This window comes from Ischnura elegans, chromosome 3 (genome assembly GCF_921293095.1).
Source record: "Ischnura elegans chromosome 3, ioIscEleg1.1, whole genome shotgun sequence".
Taxonomy (NCBI): Eukaryota; Metazoa; Arthropoda; class Insecta; order Odonata; family Coenagrionidae; genus Ischnura; species Ischnura elegans.
In genome coordinates, this window is record NC_060248.1 from 62,286,084 (window position 1) to 62,304,558 (window position 18,475).

The window sequence follows — 18,475 nt, forward strand, 5'->3', positions numbered from 1 at the left end:
GATCAAGTATAAACAAGTCACAAAAAATGGGCAACTCCCTTGGCTATCAATGTGCTGCAAAATGAGAACAAATGCCAAAATATTGGTATTACGTCTAAACCCAGGCTAATCACAACTACATGCATGTTCAACCACTTAATTTTGGCCTGCACCTCGAACTGTTACTTCTCCCAACCAATGACTCAGCCCTAGCAATCACAGGCACAATACACAATACCAGTATTGACATCATTAAAGCTAGCAGCTGATACTTTAAAACACAACAATAAAAGTAAGAATATACATACAGCAGACTCCCAATTACCCGGCTGCGGTTTATCCGTGTATGAGTTTTACACTTCTTTGATGTTTTCTGCGATCTATATAAAAAAATTAATCGGATGAAAAAGCAGCAGCATATTTGCATTTTAATGCAAGGCTACACCAGGCTTATTATTTCCATTAGTGGTAAAAGAATCCTCTTCATAAAACGGAATCGTTTTATTTACTTGCTGACAAGGAATGTATCAACTCTAATTGGAAGTCTGCTATAGCAGTGATGACTACGATTAGCGGCAGGAAAAAACTCTTAATTAATTTTTTTAAGACTCTTCAATGATTAACCAATCATAAATTAAGAAAAATGTTACCGTACAAGCACGTGTAACAGCCACACCCCTATTTTGGGCATCGAAGCTAGAGAAAAAAAATTTTACACAATTTTATTTATCCTACACCAAGTTGCAGACGTATGCCTGGACTACTGACAGTTATCAAAATTTCATCTTTCAATGCTATAAATTTACACGGCATTTTTTCAGCTAAATTTACACAATATGTATGGTGCTCAGATATACGTAGGTATTCACTTGTAGTCACAACCTTATGATGTCCACTAGGGATGGTCGCATCGGATACCTAGGATCCAAACACCCATGGTTAATGCCCTTCACCTTATACTCCAGATCCAACCTCGTTGAAGAACTTGAATCTGTAATTTTAAATCAATGCTTTTGTGAATGCAACATCCCATAAGAGGGAGTAGAAAGAGTTCTGATCCTCTCTTCGCATGCGCCATTGCTTTACGATGCTTATCCTACTCATGAGCAATTTGGTTTAAAAGCTCTCGTAGGAGTATTGCAATAGAATTGCAGCCGTGGAAAATTTTAAGGCAAAACACGACATGCACATAGCATGAACCTCCCCAAGAGATTGAACAACAATCGGGGAATCTCAGTGCCATCAAGTCAAGGTCAAACTGGAGGGAAAGGGAATAGTAGAAGTGAAGGCAGCAAGTGGAAATAGAGATAGCATGAGTGATAGTTGGGCACTCGCCTGCATAGACAATTTGCCATAAGTCCTGGTTTCCTATAACCACTGCTGTGCAATGGTATGATTGCACAGCCATTGCCTTCAAGGGAGTTCCATGTTCCTATCTACCAAGCAATGCGGTGCGCAATTGTGCTCAGAGATCACGGCTGTGCATCCCACAGCAGTTGCATCCCAGACAACTTGTGCGAGACACGACTACGTGGCATGGTACCTGACAGAGAAGTTTCCGATGTCGCACAGTGGTTTTGAAGCATTCGTGCAAACCACTTTTCTGAATGCCACATGATCTGGCAGCCACAAATGCTTGGTTTTCGAAAACCAGGTATTACACAGAGCAGTAGTAATGCAAGTATAATTATGTTTTCGCCGCTAAAAAGGTCGCGGTCAGGAAAAGAAAACTCTCAATGATTCCATAAAGTAATCTAAAATAACAGACAATCTGCATAAATAATATTTAATCGTTTGAATTAAATGAATTATGAAAATTAAATGATATTCAAGTGAAAGTTCGGATTATTTGTGTTTTCCAATTATTCGTGCTGCCTCTCCCCATCGTTAGCCCGGATAATCGGGAGTATGCTGTAAAATGAAAAAAGTAATATACAAACCTTGAAAACAAACATAAGGCTCGACATGTGGTTTTATAGGAGACAAATCAGAACTGTCATCAGAGTCTTTCTTCAGGGGATTCTTACAATGTAGAATACTGACTTTTTCTGTAATATGCGTCGAGTTCTGAAACGAAAACATGAGACAAAAGTTATACATCACTGACAAGCACTACCATTTAATACCATATAAATGTTGATTTAGCTGCAATAAAAACAAAACAAGTAGCACTTATTTTTACAGGGTAAATCTTCCCAATTACTCCTCAATCAATGTGATTTCACGACAATTTACATGGTTGAAACTAGGGGTAGGCTGGTTCCACTACTTTTGTTGGTTTGGTTCTTAGTTTCGGCTCTTAATTAGCCACTGTAATGGCAAAATTTACAATAGTGAAAGGAGTTTTTGTCCAGTTATAATACTAAACTATGATAATATTAACTGCACCATTGAGTAAGAGATAGATAATCGGTAGTTCATAATTTTGGATTAACAATCATCTACAATGGTTGAAATTAATATCTAATAAACAGCATCGCTCATTATGAAAACTTATTATTCTTCATTCCATATTTATGTAATGAGCACTACAACAATACTACTCCCGCTCCTGTGACTAAAATTGGCGTGTGTACCACAATCTTCTTGCAGAGCAATTCCCTGACAAGTCGTATAAGTGAGGTATTTTATCTCATTGGACTGGAAAAATACGTTTTGTAACCAAGGTCGTCGTATAAGTGAAAAGTTTCATAACCGAGGTTGGAAATACATGGGTTAGTATGGGATTCACAACATAGGAATAGGTACACCATAGAAATTGAGGATCGTCACTGAGTTGTCAACCAGAAATCACAGAAATCACCATTGGCATAAAACTTTTACCCAGCTCTAATTCATTGCATTAAAATATTCCCAGAGAGGAAGAACCATTAACAAAGAAAGACAATTAGTAACTCATCTGATATATTCATAATGAACGTACAGGTAGGTTAATTCGTACAAAAATAATATGCTCAAAAGAGTTTTTGAAAACTGCTTTTCTTCAAATCAAAACGAAATGGCTTTCAGTGATGCTCTCAATAAAATGGCCAAGGTGAATACTTCTCAAACGTATTATGCATTTGCAAGTCACTTGGAAGTTTGACAAAGATTCAATCAAACCAGAGTAACAACAGTTTGGTCATTATATCAACGGCTGAAAAATACTAACAAGTATTAACATGAAAAGTTACAATTTAAACATATATAAAATACTTCATTACATTACCTGATGCAAAATGACATAGCTCACAGCAGCAGCACGGTAGAAGCAATATGGGCACTGATATACACAGTCTCCATGCTCTATTTTAACATGATTGATATAAGCACTACCAGATGAAAACATTTCAGCACAGTAGCAGCACTGCTGCCAATCAAAGCGCTTTTCTTGATTATCATTATTTTCTCCTGAAATATAAAAAAAATATTGAATTAAACCACACGCTATGAACATAAGACAAATTTTAACATCAGAAAGTTGGCAACCTATTGAGAAAACCAGCCTAAAAAGATAATTTGGAAATCTATCAAAAAGAAACTACAAAGCAGTGACAAAATAATAAACATTAACTGACTGGCATTAAAAAAACTGTTTGCCAAAAAACAAATCTGAGTGGGAAAAGGAAGAACAGTATGTTTCAATGAATTTATTTTAGCATGACTCTTTTCATTGTTAAAGCAACATTCTTAAGTGAAGGATCTAAGGTTTTCCTGGCGAATAGACTGGAGGAAGAGTTCTCATGGTTTCCACCCGGGCCAAAAAAAAAAACCCTTGGACCCGGCTGGAAACCCAAGAACTCTTCCTCCAACATTCCCAAGAGCCACAACCTTGCCTAAGCACTGCTTCCTCCCAAACACAATAATTTTTTGTTAATTAAATAAAACACTGCAATATTTCTACTGAATTCATTTTAGCACGACATATTTTGTTGTTACTACAACATTCACCAGTGCCAGTAACGTTATGATAAATTCGTGGAAATATTGCAATGCCTTATTTCACCAATATTAATAACTTCGACCACATCAATGCCACATATCAAACAAGATATTTCTGGCGTGAGGCTGTCTAAGACTTATTATTGAGGCAGAAGGCCAATGAATGAATTGGGAATGAAATTTAAAGAGTTGTCTAACGATCAGCCCCGCCGATTTTATAAAATGAAAGTGGTAAAACTTTTTACAAAATATTTAACCGACTATATATGACATGCAATATAGCATGCAATGGAAGATCAGTCTGAATTTTTCGGTGCCCTCCTTTTACTTATGCATTAGATCCACAGGCACAAATACTTTTCCATTCCACTTGAATACACAATAGGGTAGTTTCCTTCATCAAAGAAAACGAAAGGCATTCATAGCAATTCGTTACCCACCTTTAGTGTATTCATAAATACAAATTATTTGGTTTTTGAAATCCCAGTTTAGACAAATGTTAATGGTCAAATTTAACCTCATTTGAAAAAGGCCAGATTGGCACCCATGCGATGGCACTCCAAGTGACGTCACAGGGACCTAGTTTCTATACGAGTCGATACGAGTTTTACATCGTCTGAGATTACCAATGCATGCATGAGGAATAGAGCTCAGGGAAACATCTCTTAATAATCACTTATTGAAATTGCCTATGGTCGGAAAGTTTCGTTCCTTTGATGGGGTATTAATAATTCTTATTTAAGGCAAGCACTACCTGCTAGCAGGATACTCTGCTACCTGCTAGCAGCGTGCATCGTAGCGGCGCTCATAGCCTCGCACCAAGGTGGCTTCACACACCTCACACGGTGGCAGCCGGAACCAGAATGACATCACACGGGCTTTTCCCAGCATTCATACTTAGCTGTCGCATTTTCGCACGCTTGAAAGTTTTCACTTTTCATTTATTCACAAAAAATAGATAACGTCATTTAAAAATCTAAAAGCATGAAATACATACTCCAGGAGTAATAATCTTTTGATTTCGACAAATAAAAAATAGGAAACCACCCTATTGTTTTGGAAATCCTCTATATTCACTTAGCACCAAATGTTCATGTACTAACCTCAGTTCGTTTTGCTTAAATTTTTTCTCATAGTCTGTTACAATGAATTTCACCCATTCCTTCACGAGGAATAAGCTTTATTCGTCTGCTTCAAGTTTATTCAAAATTACAAATTTTTTCTCAGAAAGCAAAATTCACGACAAAACAAATTAGTTACATAAACTTAGAAAATGTGCCCGATACCATGAAATATACAAAATCAAAATAGTTTTTTTTTCTAAAAGGAGTAAGTGATAGGAAAATGTAATTCATAACGATGTGGATCATTCATACACTCTGATATTGAATGGATCAGAATCGATTCTTCAGCATTTGAATGACTGGATTTGGATTCTAAGCATGGAATCGAAGAACTGAGTTAGCCCATCATTAGTTCCAATACAGTGATTCGAGGTGCAGGTTCCCCCATTCATGCATGTTGGGTTAATTAAGTTAAGCAATACAAAATGACTACTTGCAATTTCAAAATATGATAAAAACTAATTACCTGATGAAGAACTGCTAGCAGCAGGAGTATCAGAAACCAAAGATTCATGCCCGAGATAATGTGAAAGAAATAAAACTGACTCATCAGTGGTGAAAGAACATTGACGACCCATGCATTTGAACAAGTGGCACAATTTTACTTGGTTTGACATCACTTGATTGAAAACATTAGGTGTCTTTGAAGCCTTTGCATACAAGGAAGCTCTCATCACAGAACAAATTTTAACTTGATTGCATGGTTGTGCCACGACCTCTTCCGAATCAATGCATGATTTGGGTGGACTAGTTTGGAAGTCATTTATCTCCCCCGAGAATTTCTGAACATGAGCCTTTTTTGGAGGCAAGTCTCTACCATTGGTAGCACTAAGATCATTGTTCTGAATAACACGAGCAGGTGGCGTAGGGAGTGGAAAGGGTGGCTTTGGTAAAATTGGTCGATATGATCTGACTCCTTTAGTTGGAGAGTAATAAAGAATATTTTCGCATGTCATATCCTCTGGAGTGGTGAAGAGAGATTGGGGGCTTCCAGAGGTAGGAGTATAAGCAGCTAAGCTGGTCAGATCCGGAGTTTCAGTTTCAGAGACAGCCTTGATGAATTCCTCAGGCTGAAAGAAAAATAAAAGTATAACTAATGCATTTCAGGTATCAAAACTTATACAAGAGAACAGTGAACTAGCTACATATATAGATGGTGTCTTATCCCACAGCTAGAGGATATCACACTACATACTTAACAAAAAAAATGGCACAAACAAGATCATCATACAAACGTTGTAGTTCATTTACCATTACATATAGCTCTTTTGCTTACATCAATCAATCATTTATGAATACCAATCAATAAATCAGTTAATTGGGTATTTCATATGAAGTCAAATAGTTATTAAAAGAGCTATGCAAACACCAAATTTTCAGCATGTCAAGTTTCAATTGCAATGCTTTTTCTTTTTTCTGTAAAATTTACATTCATTAGTCTAATTTAATTCCATATCAACTTCAACTTCCTAATGGCCATTATTACAACAACTGGAACAAACTCATTCATTTTTGAGTATTTTCCAAAAGCTGTAATGGTGTTTCGAATATAAAATGGTGAGGTAACACTGGTGCCAGGCAGGAGCCACAGCTACTTGCATAGCAATACAAAATGCCTTTTGGGACTTCACTATCAGTTGGCACCACATCTCACACCATACAACTGGGATTATGTGGATCGAACTACTATGGCACAAGGTGAAACTGTCCTGCTCAGGAACTCATAGAGGCAAAAATTGAACTTACATAAGAGTACATGTGTAACAAGAAAATGAAATAACCAATAAATTCAAATTTAAATGCAATTGTTAACACTCCCTCAGACGAGATGGTCAGATCTTACCATCTGAAGGAACTTCCCTACTTTCACGTTGCGTACCGGGGTATTTAAATTCCTAGGAACGCCGATTCTGGAAATATGCGCCTATTAGGGCGTAATGCCTTTGGTTTAAACATGGTTAAAAAGCTAATGTTTAGAATATAACTTCACCCATATCAAACGTTATGATGTATCAATTCATTATGAATAACGGACAACAACTGAAAACGTACTAACGAATACGTATTTAACGCTTTAAAATTGTTTAGGTTGACGCGCCTAAATGACGAGAATCTTCGTCATCCGTCCGGAACGTTCGGGAAAAATATGACGAGAATTCTCGCCATCCGTACGCTACGTGTTAAATAACCATTAAATTTGATTTTTATCTACTTTGCAATTGATGGTTGGCTAAGTTAACAGTATACAGCATTATATCATTCAATGACGAAGTTCTGGTAAAAAGTGGTCCAAAAATAAAAAAAAATATGCACAGTACCTTTCAGACTCAATTTCAATGCAGTTTTAGTCAAAAAAATTGGAGGATTAAAAACATCATTCGATATTTCAATGTGTTGAAAAGTATGACTTGCAGCACTCAAATATGCATTCAGTTGCGCTGACACAGCAGAGTTAGTAGTGATTTAAACATACAACTACAGATTTGTAAAAAAAATCACATTCACTTACCACTTGCTCATTTGGATGCAGGCTGCAAACACTGGAAATTTGGCATAGAGGATTATCTGAAGAGGATTCAAAACCAAGAGGAGATCCTATGACATCAATGAAAGGGTCCCGCTCTGCGAAAACATTAACAGGAACACTGATTAGATTTAAGTATCCATACTTCAATCATTACCAAATAGATCAGCTGAACTTATGAACTTTGACTTTCCATAAGTTCCGTACAGACAATAAATAATTAACTCCATACAATGAAATTTTTTCCCACATTTATCTTTCCCTGAAATATAGTTTTCTCACACTCATCATTTTTCTAATCACAGTTCCGATTTATTATTTAACCACATCCATTGTTTGACAAAAATGAATCCAGGTTTTTACAATGTGTCGTGTAAGGCAAAATTCGAAGGAGACTAAGCATTCTGATGAAACTTGATTTCCTAGCATTACGCTTCTCTGCAGTTGATCCAAAAATTTTTTCCAAAAACAGAATATCAGATTAAAATTTTTGAGTTATGCTATAAATCTCATTCGTCAGAGTAACTGACAATGTGATATCATCACAGGATAAATTGGTACCATGCACTAACCATTGAATTCAGCTGCTTATCTGGTGCTACACTAGTCGAAATAAGTGGGTAAGTTGCCTTCTTTTTAGGAATAACAATTTTGCAGAATAGCCATATAGTTGTGCTTCACCCAAGACAGTCAGCTCTGCGTACCCAATGGCATCAGTTCTGAACTTCACCTCCTAAATGAGGTTCTCCATCTCTGCCGACGTTTCGATGGTCGTGTCGTCCATCGTCATCAGGGCTTGTCTTTGCGTTGAGTGATCCCACTTATATAGTATGGGCTCCTAGTCAGGTGACTTGTGATTGGTCCGCCTTTTCCGCCTTTTTCCTGGGCCTTGCTTACATATTTAAGCACCGGTTTCCAGGAGTTGCTTAGGGCGTAACCAGCATCACGATTCATGGTGTTAGTCGTCGTTCGAATTTCAATAGCTTCCTTGGTCAGCCTTTCCCAGAACCTGTCCACACGGCACAGGACCTTCGTGTTCTCCCAGCGAATGGCATGGTCGCGTGATATGCTGTGCTCAGCCACGGCGGATTTTTTGGGTTGGCAGAGCCTGAAATGCCACTGGTGTTCCTTCATCCTGGTGGCGATAGTCCTTCCCGTCTCACCGACATACACCTGGCCGCATTCACATGGAATCTGGTAGACCCCTGGTGTCATGAGGCCACGGGGATCCTTGGCCGTCACTAGTTGGTTTCTAAGTTTTGCAGGTGGGCAAAAAATATGTTTTAATATCATGCCTCTTGAGTATTCTAGCTATTTTGCATGAAACGGTCGAGACGAAAGGTAGGCCATCAAATGCTATTGGTTTTTCTCCTTCTTCTTTGGTGGCGGTGTTGTGGTTGGTGAAGGCCCTTTTCAGGCCCATGGAAATGTCTCTTCGGTTGTGGCCATTCTGCCGGAAGGTCTTCTTCAGATGAAGTAACCTTCCTTGGGGAGACTCTCTGAACCACAAATTGATTTGGCCTGATGGATTAGGATGGACAAGACTGCTGCCCTTTGGGAAGGATGATGATGACTTCGACCGTTAAGATTGAGGTTGGTGTGGGTCGGCTTCCGATAGACGCTATGTCCTAGTCTTCCATTTCCTTTCCGATAGATGAGTATGTCAAGGAAGGGTATCCTATTGTCTTTTTCCGTCTCCTTTGTGAACTCTATGTTGGGGTGCTGGTATTCATATGATCTAAAAAATGGTTGAGCATATCCGGTCCATGTGGCCAAATGATGAAGGTATCATCAACGTACCGGAAAAAACATTTTGGCTGCAGGGGGGCAGTGGCGAGAGCCTTTTCCTCGAAGTCCTCCATGAAGAAGTTTGCAATTAGCGGGGAGAGTGGTGATCCCATGGCGACTCCGTCGGCTTGCTCGTAGAATTCTCCGTCATACTTGAAATATGTAGCCATTAATGCGTGATGAAAAAGTTTCACCGTGTCACTTTCAAACTTGGATTCCAGCACACGCAGCATATCCCGTAGAGGCACTCAGGTAAACAGAGACACTACGTCAAGGCTTATCATTATGTCGTCTTCACCAAGTTGAATATCTGCAAGAGTCTTCACGAACTCTGATGAATTCTTGATGTGGTGATCACAGTAGCCTATATGCGGTGATAAGATGTTCGTGAGAAATTTTACGAGGTTATAGGTGGGTGATCCAATGGCGCTCATGATTGGCCTCAGAGGCACGCCCTCCTTGAGGATCTTTGGCAGACCGTAGAGTCTTGGAGGTGCGGGTGCTGGAGGATGCAGATTCTTGGCGGTGTCCGTGGGAAGGCTGCAATTCTTGATCAAAGCGATTGTTTTCCGGGTGACGGAGTCTGTGGGATCGCGGTGAATTTTCCGGCATGCCTGGTCCCGTAGAATATCCAGTATCTTTTGGTGGTAATCTTCAGAGTTCATCAGGATGGTAGCGTTTCCCTTGTCAGCTGGCAGAACTTTGATCGCCTTGTTCCTCTGTAGTGCACAAATGGCAGCTTGCTATTTTCTGCTGATGTTTGCTTTCGGTGGTTTGGCCCTCTTCAGGGCCATGGAAATTTCCGCCCTCACCTCTTCCGCTAGGTCAACGGGAAGTTTTCTTGCGGCAGGTTCAACATCAGCTGGTGAGATGGAGACGTCGGCAGAGATGGAGAACCTCATCCGGTGGGAAACCCGAAATAACTTCAACATCATCATAAGCCGGGAAAACCTCAGATCTTTCTTCACCATTAAGATTGGTTCTGTACTTTTCAGTGTGAGTTGACTTCAAACCAGTGGATATTGTCAGTGTAACTTGGTGAAGTCAGGTGTTATTTTTATTTATTTTAGTCTGTGGTTCAATTCCCTGTCCAGAGCAATTTTTTTCTCGTGGCAATTCATGTGAATATTTTTAAAATACTTACTCGGAGTAGTGGGATTCGATAATAGCCCACAATGTAGAGGAGAAATTTTCAAATTTATCAAAGAACACAGGTCAAGGCAAGTTATGAACAGCAAATTCTATCGAAAAGCAATGACCAAACAGAGTCAGCAGAAAAAAAAAGTGAAAAACACTCCACTTAAAGAGAAATACCCAAATTCAGGGTCGCTCCGGTGAGATCACAAGGGATTGTCAACAGACAGCAAGCCATGGTTATATGACAAGGGATATTAGAAATCAATGGCATGGTTTGGCGTAGTCAAGAGTTCCTTGCAACAGCACGAGAGCTGCTGGTTCAGTGAAGAGGAATTACAGGGAAGGGCAGAATAGCAAGAAGCAACTGGTCTGTGATAAAACTGAGATGCATTTTTGAGAAAAAAAAGAGGCTAATACTTTTCTTTCTTTCAAATAAGGCAGGGTTGCAATGCATCTGTCAACAATTTGTACTAGCTGATTGATGAGGATCACAGGGTATAATTCCCAGCCACCCACAAAGAAAGTTTCACAAACGTCAAAGGCAAATATTGAAGAGACCAGGAAAACTCAGGGGCAGTCTCTATTGATGCTATCCTAAAAGCACAACAAATGTATGTTCAGGAAAAATATATCCCCACTTATATTAAAAGTTGGGTGTTTTAATACATACGATAACACTACAGTACACAATAACCCACCTGTAGTGATATTTTCATCCTTAGAATTGCAGTCCCTTGTGGATGACAACAAATCACCACTCAAGCATCTCACTCTTATTTTGCAAGGTTTTATCTCTGGCACCTCTTCCACTGCACTTTCACTTTGGGTTGAACTGCAATCTTGAATATTCTGCTCCACCTCCATGGTTCTATCATCAACCTCTTCATCCTCCTCCAGATACTCAGCTGCATCATTCCCATCACCTCCAACTAGGGCAACAGCCTTCAACTCCAAGTCCTCAATACTTTCTTTTATTTTCATCAATTTACTACTTATATTAATGTATTCATTTCGAACTTTAACATCGGGAACGATTCCCAACGAAAATAAGCTCTCTTTACTGCTACTATGAGGAGCAGTCCACTCATTTTCACTTTCAGATGAACTCTCATCGTCAGATGAATCTTCAGAATCAGACGAATCACTTTCACCTATTTCTATTATCTCCACTTCAGATGAATGACATTCGATTCCATCTGCTTTCCTCTCATCTTGCTTCTTCCCTCCCTTAGGTTGAATTACTGCAAAATCATTGACTCCATTAATTTCACTCACATGCTCCCCTTTGGACGATTCATTTGCCACAGAGGAAAAATTGGAAAGTTTACTGCCCTCACTTTGATTTTCACTGTTGACTTCACCATTATTATGAAGGCTAGATATCACGCTTTTTTCTTCAGCATCTTCAATTTTTACACTCAATTTCAATTTTACCACACTAACCTCTGAATCACACTCTGGGTTTTCCAATATTTCAGACCACACACAATTACAGTTTTTATTCGATGGATCATCAAGCAAGTCATCAATGACAAAAACGGTCTCATCAATTTTAATCTCCACACTGCTTTCATCAGCACCCTCTTTTTCTTTCTTGACTTGTGCCATTTCAACCAAATCAACAGCACCGTTCTCTTCTTTGGTGCTGTGACAATCTTTAAATGATGCATTTGTGTCATCATCATCTCTAATAGACACATTTGTATCCTCAGATGCGGAATTTGCGACATCATCTTCCACTTCATCTCCTATCTGATTTGATGGTATAGGTGGGGGCTCAGGAGATATTAACGAGAGGTCTATTTTCAAAATCTGAAAAAAATTGTATATTCAACACATTACAACAATGATGTATAAATTCAGTGATCTAAAAAACTAAGACTAAAAAGTGGAAATAATTACCTTGATAACATCCTCTCCATGCCTCTTGGCAATATGGTCCTTTAAATTTTTCTCAGATATCTGCACGAAGTTGCATTTGGAACACATATGAGCAACTAAACCAGGAATCACACAGCTTGAATTCTCAGTATCATCTCCCTCTTCTACAAATTTATATGACATATCTTCTACAGGTATGACATCAAAACATTCATAACTTTCACAGTACTTTATCTGATGCACATAATAGGCATGACTTCGAACATTGCTATCACGGAAACTACGATAAGAGCACGTCTTACAACTGAACCGATATTCACCAGTGTGAGTAGTCACATGGTCAAAAAATTCAATATATTCCGTGAACCATGCTTCACACATTAGACAAACAAATGGACCACTTGACTTATAGGCCTGTTCAGCATTCTTCAGAGCGCTTTGGTTCATTTCAGTCCAATCAATTGCTATCTTGGCCTGTTGCAATGATAGCCGAGACACTAGAACATCAGATTCAGGGTGTTTTGTAACATAATGATTAACTATTTGTTTACCACTATAAGAGCATAACTTACAACGAGCAGATTCATTCCCCACGCATGTATAGTTAATATCAGTCAAATCCTCCTCTACAGCTGGCAAATTCACACTTGTAACAGATGTAGTTTCTTTATCGATTACTCCTGGAGAAGATGATGAATTCAATCCTCTTCTCTTGTGATTCACTGCTCTTTTCAAAACACCTAGAGCCCACCTCCGATTAACTTTAGAACGCTTGGCTTTAGAATTAACTTTCTTAAGACTAGTCCTCCTTATAATAACTTTGTTGGCTTTTTTCCCTGGGATTACAGAGTGCACTATATTTTCCTTTCCTTCCACTTCTTCCTTTTCATTCTTCCCACTGATAGATGAGTTATCTCCATACCTTGCACTATTGGTGTCGCATTCTCCCATAGAACTTGAGCTATCATGTGAATTATCACTATTTTCAAAAGATCTAGAGGTATCGTTTAGTTGAGACATCGCATCACCTTCAGCTGACTGAGCTTTCTCATCATCGTCTTTGGAGCTTTTATTCAGGCTAGCTCTACTTCTTAATTCTCTACCATCCACAGAAACTCTTTTCTCTTCCTCATTCTCACAATGAACAGATTCTTCCATTTTCCTTGATGCCCCATCTTCTAAGTTCTTGGTATTTTGATGGCGATTACCTAAATTAGGAGTTCGCCTAAAGGATCTTCGGGCACACCCACCACGAACAACTGTCTGAGGTGCCTTAGGATAATCACGTGCATCTTCAACTTCAGATTTTTTCAATAGGACTCTGGGCTGAAGAGAAGAGTCTTTTTTATCATCTTTTTTATTCAATACTCTTCTTCTAGTTGCTCTAGGAGGAGTGATTTCAAAATTTTCATCAGAATTATCAGGAGCAGCAGAATCTTTGCATGATGATGATGAATTTATTTCCCATTCATCTGAATCCTTAGCAGGATTATTTTCCAATGGCATGTCATCAGTACCACTTGCTCCAGTTGCAGCTTCTTTGAGCAAGCGACACATTCTAATGCCTGTGGCTGACATCACTCCTTCACATATAAACATTTCACGTATATCTTCTTGGAGTAGTTCAAGAGATGACCGTCTTTTAGTTCTCCGATTTGGTGCTTTTATTTTTTCATAATCTTGTTGATTGCTCACTTCCTCATCGTTTCCATCAGCTTCAGGATGATGGTCACCTCCTTTCCCACCAGGTTGCTCTTCACTGTCATCCTTTCCCTCCACAACTTGATCTTCTTGAACGTCAAATAGTTTCCTCTGACTCCGTGTTCTTGGCCTCTCTTCACTACCATCGGTAGTAGATTCTTTAACAGCCTTCCTAGATCTGGGTGTTCTTCTAGTACGAGGTGGAGTTTTCTCCGGTGACTTCACAACAGGAGCAATCACATCATCTTGCTTTTCATCGCCACTACTGTCAGATTCTGATGACTCAATAATCACACGACACCTCTTCTTATTTTTATTCACAAGAGGGCTACATTCTTCTTCTTCTTCTTCCTCCTCACTAGATTCAGTATCAGATTCTATAATGGGTCGACTCTTTTTTCGCGGGTTGAGCTTCAGCTTTTCCCGTAGCTCATCCAAGAATTTTGTGTTATCCAAAATATTACTACCATCCCTCGACTCTAAAGAAAACTTTAACAAAGTTTGAAACAATTCCTTAGTGAATTCTTCCTTAGCCTTCTTTTCTTTGTCCTCAACATGCTCCTCTTTCTTTTCATCACTACGCAAGGCTTCATCCGAACTGTTATTTACTTTGGTACCTTCCATTGTGCTGGCATTGCTTGATCTATCTTCCTTCATTCCTTCATCAGTTCTAATGTTCTCTGTGCTTCCAGTCTTATTATTAGATCTATTATTCTCAGAGCTTCCGCTCCTGTCATCAGCTCTAATACTTTCATAGTTAGCTGTCTTATCCCTCATCCCCCTGGGTGGTGTAGGTGCCCGTGGAATAATATGAGCTCTAAAAGCATTATCTTTTACCTCATGGCTCTTAATCTTTGGAATACGAAACTTCTGCAGCCCATACCCTTTCCCAGTTCTTGGTGTTTGATCAGCATCATAAAGAGAATTTAAAGGTGAAGAAATAGTAGTCTTCTCTTTGGTTACAGAAGACTGATGTTTGTTTTCTAATACTGACGGATTGGCTCTCCTTGGATCAGATGGATGCTTCCAGTACTTTTCCTCTGATTTCTTGGAAGGTTCTGATGAATCATAATATGGCCTTGAATGATCTTGCTTTCGCACCCTGGGATCCCTAGAGTCATTTCCTTTGGAGTATGCTCCCCTTCGAGAATTCCAGCTTCCTCTTACACTTATCGCCCTTGCATCACATGTATTCACAGGTAATGATCTAGTGTCTGTTACATACTGGTTCATGGAAGGTCTAGAATAAGATTCTTTACGCCAATTTGGTCTAGATGCAGGTAGAGGAAGAAGTCCACCCTTCAGATTGCCATGCCCCTGTGACCAGTTGTGAGGACCTCCATGCCTAAATGATGCAACAGGGTCAGGGAGTAGCCCTTGTTTCAATTGGGGTCTATTGCCCTGGTTCATAGATTGCGCATTTATTGCGAGAGGACTATGGCTACCCCCACTCATAAACTGGGGTTGCTGGGCGAGGCGAGGTGCGTCCATGCGAATGCTATGGTTGTGGGAGGAATTACTAGGTTGTATCATACAGCTAGGGCCAGTAATACCATGATGATTTGCTTGGTTGGCACTGTTCAAGTTAGGAGAATTCACATTTTGCTGCACTGCACCTTGATGAACTGCATTTTGCTGCATAATATTTTGTGGCATTAGATTCTGCTTCATTATATTTTGTTGCATTACATTTTCCTGCATTATGTTTTGCTGCATTAAACTTTGCTGCATTACATTTTGGTGAATAGCTTTTTGATGCACATTGCCCTTGGTGGATAAAGGTGGGAATGATGACACTCCACTGGGATTGGGACCAGGCCATATTCTTGCATTAGTGGGCTCTTCCCTGATATTTCCCTGAGATGAAGGAGGGTTAGGATTGGATGGATTAACAAATGGCTGAATGATACTACTGGAGCTTTGGGATGGTGACGAGGAGATACTTGGATTAGGCAAATGTCTTTGATCTGAAAACCCTGTGGAAGAATTATTCAGAGGAAAATTTGCCTTATCTGGTGGAGGAACAACGTCAGTTGATTCCAAAAATGGTATTTTTGAATCACTATCTGAGTCCCCTTCACAGATTGACATTTTAGAACACTGATCGTCATCTTCAATATTACCAACTACCACAGGTGCACTGGTAGGACTATCTATAGTATTACTATCTGGAGATACTTTACTTTCCAACAATCTCTTCTTAAAGGAAAATTCTTCAACGACTTTCACATCAGGAGAGACCTCATGAGGTTTAGATTCAGGTTGTGAGCATGTGGAATTCTTATTTTCTTTGGTTTTAGGAATTTTATCAGTACTATCACCTTCCACATTATCATGACTGAGTGGAAGCTTTTTTTCTTCACCAACAGAACTGACTCCAGCCAGATTATCTGCAGGTAAATAGAATGAGGCACCAGGCTTCATCATCGAAAGATCATCATCAGCAAATTTTGAAGAACCTGATGGCTTCCTCTCTTTGTCCTTCGAAGGGTTCTTCCCTGGGATATGCTCCCCATCTTTAGGTTTGACAGGAACAGTCGTCTTCTGAACAGCAGTATCACCACTTTGTCCTGAATCCACCTTCTTCTGGTGAGGGGGACTACCTAAATCTTTACTTAATGATCTTAGAGCTCCTCCTGAACTAACTCCTACTCGATGAACTTTATTTATCTCAAGAGCTAACTTTTCACGAATGCTAACCCGGGGTGAACTAGCTCTCTTCGGAGAAGGTTTGACTTTATCACATTCACTTTCAGCATCCTTCACCACAATTAAAGCACCTTTCACACTTTTATCTTTTGCGCTTTCCAATGAGTCAGAACCACTATCTTGGCCATGTGCATAGTCAAAAACCTGAGCCTTACCAACTACTGTGATATTAGCAGGCTCAGGCTGATGCTTGAATGGAAGCGTATTTCTTCTACGTTCAAACATTACATCACTCCAACCTCCACCAGGCTGCTTACAGTGATCATAGTCCTTCACAAACTTCTCCCCTCCTGCAGATATAGGAATGTGTAACCTTTCAGAGCTGTGGTAGTCCAAATCACTACGCCGTGGAATTCTTAGTTCTTCTAAACTTGGAATGTCGGTGGTATTTTTAGAATTAATACACTGCAGAGGAGGATAACCAGACATTCCTTGCAGGAAAGGTGGCTGTGCAACATTATTGCCACAACTGACTCCAGGGTTCGATGGGTGTGCAGAATTGGCAACACTAAAATTACTCTTTTGCCTTGCAGCATCATCGTACCTACTTTCTTCACCTTGGTACCATTTTGACTTAAAGTCTTCTCTCCGTTCATATGGAACTTGGGGTGGTTTTGGAGGTAGTTCCACTTTGCTTTCAATTAACGCCATTATTGATTGATTAATTTTTGGATCTAATGGTATCCTTATTACATTTTCCAAACCCCTCATAGGACTTTCCACATTCCTGGTGGAAGTTTCCGGTTCTAATGGTATTCTGATGACATTTTCCAAACTCCTCATGGGACTTTCTAGATTTCTGGAAGAATTTTCCACATTTCTCACTGAATTTTCACAACTTTCTTCTTTCCGTTCCATTGGTATAACAACAGGCTGTGGAGCAATATCAAACTCTGAACAAGGTGGTGGGCTTGGGCTACGAGGAGTTTCTTCAAAAAATTCCATTGCAGTTTTCCTCCTCCTCCAAAGTGAGCTGCTGGAGTCGTCCCTTGTTGAACTACTGACACTCGACTGAGATTCTGTTATTTGAGGGGATCTAGAAAGAATGAAAATATACATTACCACACACTTACTACCAGTTTGAATAAATCTGAAACATTTGCATCTGCGCTAATAATTTTGAGTTTCAACACAATATTACTAACTGTATGCTGCCACTTGAGCTTTGTGTATCTTCTTTTTCCACAGAATCTTTGTCCCCATCCTCATTTTGCTTCTCATTCACATTTGGTAAGCCTGTCGACCAATCAAACACCTAGAAGTAGGAGAAAAAGACCATAATTGATATTGTACGTGACGAAAAATACGTACATATACAATGAAAATGATGCATAATTAGACCGATGTAATACATCTTGATCTGAGATTTTACAATATGTCCCATGCAAATATATTCACAATTAAAAATTTTCATGCAACGTGAAAAGCTTAGAAAACCAAGATAGATAACCAACATTGTCACTGTGGCAGAAGTACGCTAAACCTATAAGCAAGCAGAATCAACAACAACAACAGTTTAAATCATACAGGGAAATAATAAAAGCTAATACCAACTTACTGCTTAGGAAAAAAACATAATTGATTAAATTGATAACAAATAATACCAATGAAGTTGCTAAATGATTAAGTGCACATTTTGTAAATTGTATAAAATTACTCAAAATGAACTCTGGAACAACAGTAAAAGATTTAATAAGGTGAAACACTTCAC

The 18,475-nt window shown here is 39.2% G+C and overlaps 1 protein-coding gene across 2 annotated transcripts in view; it reads right to left on the reverse strand.

Moving 5' to 3' along the window:
* The window catches only part of LOC124155906, a 62,515-nt gene that overhangs the window by 33,014 nt on the left and 11,026 nt on the right, over window positions 1-18,475 (reverse strand). For both annotated transcript variants that reach the window (XM_046530101.1, XM_046530103.1), the window contains exons 4-10: window positions 17,910-18,019; window positions 12,376-17,800; window positions 11,172-12,285; window positions 7,534-7,646; window positions 5,491-6,094; window positions 3,188-3,369; window positions 1,920-2,046 (exon numbers count right to left, since the gene is read on the reverse strand). In XM_046530101.1, coding sequence (XP_046386057.1) covers window positions 1,920-2,046; window positions 3,188-3,369; window positions 5,491-6,094; window positions 7,534-7,646; window positions 11,172-12,285; window positions 12,376-17,800; window positions 17,910-18,019 — 7,675 coding nt within the window. The remainder of the gene's footprint in view (window positions 1-1,919; window positions 2,047-3,187; window positions 3,370-5,490; window positions 6,095-7,533; window positions 7,647-11,171; window positions 12,286-12,375; window positions 17,801-17,909; window positions 18,020-18,475) is intronic.